Source organism: Falco punctatus, assembly GCF_963210335.1.
Source record: "Falco punctatus genome assembly, chromosome: Z".
Lineage (NCBI taxonomy): Eukaryota > Metazoa > Chordata > Aves > Falconiformes > Falconidae > Falco > Falco punctatus.
The window spans coordinates 533,747-544,321 of NC_137586.1; the positions used below are offsets into that span (position 1 = coordinate 533,747).

Below are 10,575 nucleotides of genomic sequence, written 5' to 3' on the forward strand. Positions count from 1 at the left end.
TCAGCAGTGCCTGACACAGGACCATGACTGTCTACGAGCCTGGGAACCAGCGCAATGAGGGGACACAGCTTATGAGTCACTTCTCGAGGCAGCATATCAGAAAACATGACCTTAAATGTGATTACAGCCATCTAGAATGCAGACACTTCCCCCCAACAACTCGCCAAAATGCTCATTTCAAAAATGTATGGTTTGCTTAAAATGCCAAGTAAAGAAATCCAATGCCAAACTCCACTATGTCATTGCTTTGTCATCAAGTCAAGTGGGGGAGGAAAGATTGAAGCCTTTTTCCTCAACAATAAATCAAGTTAATCATCCAGCAGTGCAGTAACATACCGATTCTGAGCAGCCCCATCCCATGAACGGCACCAAAACATAGACAGACAAACCTCAATAACATGATGTCCAAGGTCAGGGTCCAAGGCATCCTCAATGGAGACCATTCCACAGCAACAAATCCATCGGAAACACATAAACATGAGACACAAAAGCCAACTTCCCACATGCTTTGCTTTGAAACAGTTTGCACAAAAAGAGACAGCTTGCCTGCTGCATTGCGGCCACACTCCTTATCACCTCGCAGCCCAAGCTCTACTTCACCAGGACGCCACTGAGGCAAATCTTATCTTTATTCTTTACCCTGACAGTAGATAAAGTATAACTAAGCCTACGCTTCACAGGAATTCACCCCACCTGCAGGTGCCATTTCCATCATACCCAAAAACTGGTTTTGTTGTTATTTACCAAAAGCATGTCTCATTCTCCTGAGGTCTTGAAATCCTTCAGGATTCATTTCTCACACACAGTGCTTTGCCCAGTATGGTACCAAGATAAGAAAAAGAGGTTAAGCCACAGTGACTATATCCAGAACTATTTATTTTAAGGCATATGGAATTATATCTCATGCATCAAGATACTTTCATGAACATAAGCTCTTTGTGACAATTTCTAATGCATGACAAAACGCCATCTCAGTAGGAAGCTTGCAATTTCGGTTTATTCAATTGCAAGTCATGGAAGCTGAACAGAAATTGAAAAGAGAAGAATGCTGGAATTGGAGAAGGCAGTTTCACACACAAGCCTCTTTTTTGCCTGTATTTTAAAACATAAAAAGAGACTCTTTCTTCAAGGATCTTTTTCTGAAGACATGTTACTTATTCAGCCAAAAGAGATACAAGAAGCTGCAAGTTTTTCTTCCACCCAAGCACACTTGAGAAAGGGGAAGGGAATACTTGTGGAAACTTCCATTTTGTTTGGGCCACAACTGATTCAACAGCTCTCAAGAAACTCAAACTGAAATGAATGTGAGCTGTACTTCTCTAAGAGACGTATTGTTTCCTTCCTTCTTACGGGGGGGGTGGGGGGTGGGTAAGACTAAAAAGTGAATTTATGAGATTAATCCAATAATTCCCCAAAACAGTCAGTCCTGACACATTCAGTGGTTTGGGAACTCCCTAAACAAATGCATGCTAGAAGCTGGGGGACATCGCTTACACCACTTGGGCTGGTGCTTCTGGGTTTGCTGCCTTCCCCTCCGCTCCCCAGCCAGCACTGCAGATCTGTCACCGTTAGCAGCAGGAGCTTTTCACAAAAGGCAGTCTCACAAACCAAGCACGCACAGCTGATATGCAGCTTCAGTTAGAAGAGTCCTCTATGCAGGAACAAAAACATGGTAAGCTACTAAAGGGTGTAAGTTTTTAAATATACTGGTATTTAAAGATTGCATGAAAGCACTTAAGTTTCCAGTAGCCTATGTAAATATTATTTCACAAAATCACAGAACGGTTGAGGTTTGCAGGAGCTCTGGAGGTCAGCTGGCTGGCCCACCCCGAGCTCCAGCTCATGCCCAGGACCATGTCCAGATGGCTTCCGAATGGCTCCAAGGATGGAGACTCCACCACCTCCCTGGGCAGCCTGTGCCAGTGCTACAGTTGCCCTCACAGTGAGAAATTTGTAGGAAGCAAACTTGATTTACAGCTAATTTTAACCAATAGATTAATCTAAAATTTTTCATAAACGAAAACAACTTCTGAAGAAAAATGTAGTCTGACGGTGGCTAAATGCAATGGCTGGCTTGTCATCTGTGACTCAGTAAGTCACTCCCTAAACTACCAAGTGTCTTAACGCCTATCAGAGTATCTGAACAAAGTAAGAACAGATGCCCATATTGAAGGTATCCACTGAAAATTACAGCTATTTCCAGAGATTAATGTAGGCACAAACTCTGCAAACACTTAAGCATATGCTTAATTTAAGACATGAAGTAGGCCTACTGACACAAACATCTACTGTGCAAGTAGAAGTTAAGCCTATGTTGAATTATTTGTGAGAGATACTGCTACTTTTATGGGAAGCCATTAAGCAAGCCTAGCTTAAGCTTAAGTAACTACTTTTTCCAGCCAGCAAACATAGCAGGATCGGCAGTCCGCCGTAAGGCCTGCTTAAAACCCTACATAAACAGTATACAACTGAACTGCAAACTGTATTTCAAACCTAGGTAGGAACAAAGAAAAATTAATAGCCTAAATGTGTCCGCATACATGATTTGGCTTCTCAAGACTAGCAAGAGATTTTTTTTCAAAACAGAAAGACAGCTCAAGTCCAAGCTGATGCTGATGGAAGGTACCATTCACGAAAGCCAGCGCACAACAGAACTGTAAATGTACCTGCCTTTCTTAACAGCTCTTTAGAGTTACCTTCAATGAAGCATAGTCACAGCTGCCTTCCCAAGGGAGATTCTCCTCCTTCAGTGCCTTCCTTTGCCCATACATTTACCACAGATGCAATTTAGGCTGCTGGCATACTGAAACTACAGCCCACTGGGCTGTGTATACTGCCTGCATTCTTTGCCGTGCCCCTTCTCACCCTGTTCCCCTTTCCTCTTCCTTCCACCCCTTTGCAGTCTCCTGTTGTATTTTTAGGTGATCACTGCTCTGTTCCGCAAAGCGCTGTGCACCGTCACGACCTACAGCAATACAGAACACAAAGAACTGGTTTATTGTTCCTTACGGGTAGGGTGGCAGTAGCCATCACTGCATCCGTGCCATGGGGACCATTGTGGGTCATCACAGAGAGACCAACCCCTTGCTTCTCCCAGTGGTTGTTTTTCAGACAGCCTGGTTTTACCTCAGGAGATGAGCGGCAGGCACCTCTTCAACCCGAATCGCCGTGCCCACCACCAAGCAGGCCAGGTCCCTGGCACCAGCTGGGGCTGTGTGCACCGCAGCAGCAGCTGCCCTTGCTCTCCTGACAGCACTTCCACCTTGGAGCCAAGGTAGAGAGTGGCACACTCACTGAGCAGCATGGCCAGCAGCTACACTTCCCCGTCCAGCAGATTTCTCTGCATATTTGCTTCTCTTTAACATTCTATGCAAGTATGAGCATATGTCGAGGAAGGAGGCAGGGACAAAAGATAACAGCGAGTACACACACAACAAAAAAAAGCCACAGCCAGTCTCCAGTATCATGTTCTTGGCCACCTATGGGGGACACAAAAGGATGGCTCGCAGGTTTCCCTTCTCCTCGTGGATCACACCAACTCAATCAAATCCATGAAAGCACATTAACCGCAGCCAATGGAGAGTCTTGGGGTGCTGGTGCTGGGATAGCAACCCCACTAGCCCAGCTGCTCCCTCAGGCCACATGGGCCCTGCAGCACACTGGCAGCAGGCAGGGCCACCACCGACAGGTCCACACTACCTGAAGGGTTGGGTGGTCGGGCAAGAAAGAAGCATTCCTGCGCATGGGAGCGAGCTGCTCAGGGGCTTCTGCAGCCCAGGCCACTGCCATTAGGAAAACAACCCAGGAAGGAGGTTCTCTGCCGGTGGTGTACTCGCTATCTTAAAGGCCCAAGGCTCTTGCAAGACGCTTTTCTCCCCTGCCTTCACACACACACTGAGCATTTGAAATCAGGCTGCTCCCATAGCTTTATACATCAGCGAAAGCAGAACCAGCCACCCCCCCTTTATAAAAACAGCCACTGCAGCCAAAGAACCTCCTTTCCCATTAGGATTAAACGGTACAGTCATCTAGGTTTGGTGCCATTCAAACACATCAGGTAATAAAATTGTCTGGCAGCATCTACAGTCACAAGATTCTTTATGCCAGCTTCTTCTACAACACAAGACAACTGACAGGCAGCCCCTTGTCTTCAGTCCCACAAACCCAGGCATAATATTGTTGTTATTATTCAGTACTGCAAAAACACAACCCGGGCAAGAAACGTGCCAGATGCACTGAAATCACAGCACGGCAGCCGGTCCCTCTGCCGGCTCTTTGTTACAGCGCCCACCGAGGGGAAGGAGCACCTCGCCGGGGCCACGGAAGAAAACGAGTACAAACGACAATTATTCCCGTTCGCGTCGGACGAAGCAGGCTGTTCCGCTTACGCGTACTGGACCCGCCAGCGCTGTACGTGGTCCCGCAGAGGACACGGGTCCAGCAAGCGCCGGTGATAAGGTACCAGCGGCCCCACCTCGCTGACCGAGCTCACTGGGCTCTGCGCGGCACCGGCGCCCGGCCCCGCGCCCTGGCCCGGCCGCGGGCACCGCCCCCCCGGCCCTTTGTTCGCCGCCGCCCCCGGCTGGGGCGAGCGGTGCCGCCGGTGGCGGCACAACCCGGGCGAGGCTCCAGCGGCGGAGGCCACCCGCCGGGAGCCCCCCGCAGCCCGGCGCCCCGGGCAGCCAGGCCGCGGGGGAGCTCCGGCCGCCCCCGGCCCCTCACGGGCGGCGGCAGCACCTGCCGGGGCCGCGGGCGGCTGCCGGCGCTCACCGGGCCGGGACGCCACCCCCGACCCGCCGCCACGTCTCCCCGGCCGCCCGTGGCCGCCGCCGGGGCGGGGCGGGCCCGCCGGGCGCCCTCCCGGACCGACCCTCGACCTTCGCCCGGCCGACGGGGGCTGCCCGCCCCGGCTAATGGCGATGGGGTGGCGGGCCGAGGGGCGCCCGTCACCCCGGCACGGGCGGGCGCACACGGGCGCACGCCGCCGGCCGTGGCCGAGCCCACCCGCCCCGACCCACCTCGTCCTCGGAGAGCCCATACACCGGCTCCACCGCCGCGGTCGCCATGGAGCCGCTGCGCGGGGGCCGCCGCCGCTGCTGCTCGCCCACGGGCGGCGGAAGGCGGCCGGCGGGAAGGGGCCGGGGGCGGCGCTGCCCGGGGCCGCCGCTCGGGGGCGGTGCTGGGACCCGCCCGCGCTGCCGCTGCCGCCGGCCGAGGCTTAGCGGCGGCCGCAGGAACGCGGCCTCCCAGCAGCGGGAAGCCCCGGCGGCGGCTCAGCGGGGCAGGAAGAGCGGCCGGGCGGGCCCAACGGCGGGGGCGGCAGCCGGGGGCGGGAAGGGCCGCTGGGCCAGGTCGATCTGCTGCCGCCCTGCCCTCGCCGGCCGCCGCGCAGGGACGGGGGAGGAGGAGGAAGGGCACGGAGCGGCACAAAGCGCGGCGGGCCCCGCTCCCCCGCCCCGCCCTCCGCGCGGCGGCAGCAGGCGCCCCCCGGCGGGCGGGAGCGGCCGCGGCGGGAGCGGGGCCCGGGGCCCGGCCCGGCCCGGCGGAGGGGCCGTTCCTCAGCCCGGGGGGCGTCGCGCTGTGTGGGGTACCGGCAACGGGGGCCGGGGCCCCGCTCCATGCCCATGCCCGCAGCCGGCGGCGCGCAGCTCCCTGGAGAGGGGCAGGGGGCAATGGAAAGGGGCGTTGGCGTAGCTCCTGGCGCCGCCCGGCGGGGGACACGGCTCGGGGCGGCCCCTGGGGCCGGTCGGAGGGGAGCGGGGGCTGCCCGCGGCCCCCCTCAGCACCGGCCATTACGCACCGTCGCTTTTGGTCACTCGGTATCCTGGGGTTTAAGGAAACAAGATATTCTGGGCATTTGGAGCGAGGTTACTTCTGGGCAAACCCAAGTCACACCTCGGCTCTGAATGACTCCCTGATCCCGTTTCTGCTACTGAACCCAGTGCCCCGCCCCGGCCCCCCCCCCCCCAACTAGCATTTATTGTGTTATCTTTTGGCAGCAGGATTGTACCTAAGCAGAGCCTAATGAGCTGTAGTTCACATGAAAGCTGTTCCCAGACCCACTTACGCTTTTGCAGCCCAACAGTTGATTTCTACTACATTTAAGTAAGTACACAATGCATTAATAAGCCACGTGGAGCCAATGACACAGGAAAAATGTCTGTCACTGCACCCCAAAACAAGGCCATCCTTGACAGCTGGGAGAGGGGTCCGCACAGCCCTGGCTGCTCCAGTGGGCCTGGCGCACAGGTGGGCTCTGTGACACTGACGGAAGCTGGCAGCCCCTTACAGGAGTGTGTGTCACAGCACAGGAGCAGCTCGGCGCATCTCCTGTACCTGTGTCTTCTCCTCAGCAAAGCCCTGGGGATGTCCCACAGGAGGAATGTGGCAAATACCAGGGCACAGCAGGCCCCGAAACCAGCTTGTCACAAACAGAAAACAATCACAGTGTCCCAGGAACTACTTCCCCCTTCCTTTCTTTTTACAGCAAAGGGTAAACTGGTCACTAACAAAAAAAACATCATGACAGGACCTTTCAGCTAACTGCTTCACAGGCATCCCAACCTCCGGTCAAACAAACCTTACACCTGCCGCCTTCTCCTCAGAGCTCAGCGGAAAGGGAAAGTGGAGATCCCTTTCCTGGAGAGGTTCCAGAAGCAGTCCGTAAGGCATAAAGTTTTTTTTTCCAGCCTTTACGAAAGCTCTTCCTGGTGATTTAAAGAATCAGTCAACAATATTTGAGTGAGCGGAGGTTATCTTTATTCGGCAGTGCTGGGTGCATGGGGGATCGCTCCACCAAAGTCATGCACACCAAGGGGACTTTTCAGGACAACAGGAACTTAGGACCAGATAGCCTTTTTAAAGATGACAAATCCAAGGACTTAGCAATCAGTACATCCGTCATGTTAGTAATAAGGGTCCTTGGACGTTTCCCAACTTTTAGATAAACGTAAGTACATCATCCTATAGATATGTGGTACATCATTCATCATTCACTGGGGAACGAAGGGTCTGACCTCTGCCCAGACAGCAGTGCTCAAGAGCTGCTAAAATGGCAAGCTGTTAAAGCACAGCGTACGGGGGCGTTAGCCTTTGTACTCACATGAACGTCTCCTGGGCACGAGCTGCGTATGACGTGGTTAATGGCCAGCGCATCTAGGCAGGGTATTCCCCAGCGCCATCCTCTGACACTGCTTCTGTTTCCCCTTCTGTTTCAGAGGACCTGTCAAGGCAGCCCCTCAAACAGTCAGGTCCGAAGGAGCACCAGGGCACCAGTTTCACACAGCAGTTCTCACATAGAGGCAGTTTTATTACTCTTTCTCCTGAGCCCAAATCATTCTCGAAACTGGATCTGTCTTCTTTCCCATGCTTTTCCATGCTTTTCCATCACCTGCTTCAATGCCTTAAACAGAAGCCGCTCCACCACCTCCCATCCCCTGGATGCCACGGAAAGTCAGGATTCTCTGATCATCACAGAAAGTCAGGATTCTTCAATCATTCCCTCCCCAAAGGTCTTTCTCTTCAGTTACCTCTATCTTGTTTTAGCTCTTCATACTACACTTCGGAGCTCTGAGCAGGAGGACAAGTCACTTCAGGCTTTTTCTGAAAAGGCCACTTCTTCAGTAGCCTTTGGTGCCAGTCTGCCATGACACAAGCCCTCCCTCATCACCAGGCATCTGACCACAAAGTAAAGGTACACTGAGTCCAAGTCATCCAAAGGGCTAGTTCTGAGAAATTCAGGTGATACTTGGATATCTCAAACTATCATTTCAGGAGTCATAAAAGTATTTTCTTCTATAGTCCATTTCATAAACTCATCTCAGTTCTCTGCATGCCTGTATCCTCTCATGCATCAGCAGCTGTGACCATTAGCAGGAAACTATCCAGAACCAGGCACAGACTATCGCACACATTTATATTTCTGAAGTATAGAATGAAAAGGAAATAGGTGACTGTAATTCAATGACTGTAATCGGAGTGTCTATTCAAACACCATAAAACTGGTGATACACGTACATCTCTGAATCTGGATCCTTTCTGCAACACACGATGACAAAGAGTGAGCTCTAGGCATGTGCAGTGCCAGGCTGTCTCTGGGCCTCGCAAACCACAGCAGCGGGGTTTTATTTCCATGTTACAGCACCTACACTGCTGGGTTTGTAAAAGCAGATAGCGCTCCCATCAACATGTTCTCCCCAAGGGAAAAATATGTCTGTACTTAAGCTGAATGAAAGGATGTCTGACGATGGTGCAGAAAATTAGTACTCTCTGTCAGTAACATATCAACCCTATTGGATTGTAAAGCTTTAGTATCAAATCCACAATGGAGATTACTTGTTTGTTTGCTTGTGAATATTACATGCATAATTCCTCTTCAGAATTGTATTTAGAATAATAGATGGCCCCAGAGAGATGTAATTCATCTGAGAATGCTGGCATCAACAATCTGTAGGTGCAGCTGAGATGATTTATAACTGGTCTCTATATTACAAAGGTCCATTAATTATTTAAAATTTTCAGAGAAAAAATAGATAAAACATGTATTATTTATGGCAATTCTCAGTTAAAGATGAAGCTTCATACAACTGTAAGATGGGATGTAGTTGGGAGCGATGAGGATGCAGCGCTTCCCAGCAGGTATATATATTGCAAGGTGTAACGGGAGGAGTTCCTGTACCAGAACAAGCATCTTGCCTCAGAGAGCAGCATGAGATTGATGATTCTTCTGAAGCTTCAGCAGTGGCCCCACCAAAGGTGCAGTGCTGTGCCAAAAAGGCTGCGAGAGGGTTCCTTCCCAAGTCCAGCTGTTGATTAGTTGACAGCCTGGGGCTGGTGGATTTAGGATATCCCTCCTATTTCCTTTAACCTCATCAGCTAACAGCAGACATTACTCATATTCATACAAATGCCTAATCCTTTTCTAAATCTAACCGGCTTCCTCAGCAACATCCTCCAGTAGCAATGTATCCTGGGCTGACTACACAGATTGATAAAAAAATTGAATCCCTTTAATGTATGCGTGTGCTTGCCACCCATTCTTTCGCTCACACTAAATAACTGAATAATGCCAAGGCATGCTTCCCTGTGGAAAAAAGGGAAATACCTTTATCTGCTGTCTTGCATGGACCCACAGTCCATTGACTTTTAATTCTCTCATATGGCAAATACAAGTCATAAAAATACCTGAGCACGTGCCTATTTTTAGCCTTCAACCAGTTCTCTTTGGAGGACATTTGCTCAGGAAATTGTTAATATGTCTTTTTTCCCCTTGGTATTATAATCTAATCTAAATAATTATAATCAAACATCTTCCAAATACAACAGGGACTTTTTTTTTTTTTTTTTTTACTGCTTCTTGATGTCAAGTGGTAGACTGTATTTCACCAAAAAATGTCTTTCAGCGGGAAGGATCAGAACCATCAGATTCTGGACTAGCTTGAATTAGCAGGGTACCTTCTTGCAGTCCAGCAGCTGGATGATAGACAGGGTCTGCTAAGCAGACAAAAAACAGAATTAGCATTTTACGTTTTCATCGGTACATATGTATATCATGGGAAAATCAAGGTTACAATAAGCCAGTAAACAGGAAAACTTCCCAGTTTGGATTCAATGTTTTCTTGAAACCCTACTCAGGGAGCTCACTCTATCACAATGTACCAGATCTCTTCCAAATCTCAAGCAGATATTTTAAATCTCCTGCTCAGAATGTGTGTGAGAGATTAAGAGGAATGAGATCAGAAATTAAGTGCTGTCTCTTTCAGTTCCATTTTTCTGTATGCTCTGAACATAAGTTTTGTAATATACTTTTATTTTTTCCTGCATTGCACCATTAACATTTGTTTATATCAGATATATATTTTTATTTCATTTTTTAGCTCAGATTGAAATATAATACTGTATTCTAACTTTTGTACTAATACTGCTCTAAGTAATGTTTTTATTTTTCCCACAATGAATTGATAATACTTGGTATCATGGTCTATGAAGCTATGAACTCTTGCAGTGTGAGAAAGCTTACAGCCCCCATTGTGCTTGAAGTAAATTACAATTATTACAGTAATAACAATTAAAATAAACTTTTTTGTTGTTTGTTTAGCTTTTAGGTTTTTTGTTAATGAGAAAAGCTTTATGGGAGGCTCATGACATATTCTGATATTTTCAGATGGTTGTGTTGGATTTAATGAAGTAAGTGGATTTTACTTTTCAATCACTTCAATTCTGCGTTTTACTGCTGCTTGTTTCTGAAATTCCATTTCTATAGACACAAGGACCAAATTCACCTGACCTAGTCATCCTGGGATGCTTTTATCCCCAACAGAGAGAGTCAGGAGCTTTTGAAATGCAATTCATCTCATCATCCTGAAGCAGACATCTGAAAAAGTCAAATGAATGTTGCCATGAAAGTGCCTCTTTCTTTCTATTGACTGTAAGGAAGCCCAAGGCAATGAGCTCCAATAAAGGCATCTGTCCATGTCACAGGCATCCAGCTGCAGGTGGGAATGGTGCTGTCATTCACGGGCAGCCTAGATTCACCTCACCTACTTTTTGTCATTTCAAAAAAGCTAGATGCTTTTT

General features: G+C 49.7%; 1 protein-coding gene across 3 annotated transcripts in view; it reads right to left on the bottom strand.

Moving 5' to 3' along the window:
• Nucleotides 1-5,939, bottom strand: part of NEDD4L (NEDD4 like E3 ubiquitin protein ligase) — a 180,065-nt gene extending 174,126 nt beyond the window's left edge. Inside the window, exon 1 of one of the 3 annotated variants that reach the window (XM_080371781.1) lies at nt 5,019-5,939. In XM_080371781.1, the coding sequence (XP_080227907.1) occupies nt 5,019-5,066 (48 nt within the window). In that variant the 5' untranslated portion in view covers nt 5,067-5,939. The remainder of the gene's footprint in view (nt 1-5,018) is intronic. The other 2 variants (XM_080371771.1, XM_080371772.1) reach the window with 2 other exon arrangements.
• Between the last annotated feature and the right edge of the window lie 4,636 nt (nt 5,940-10,575).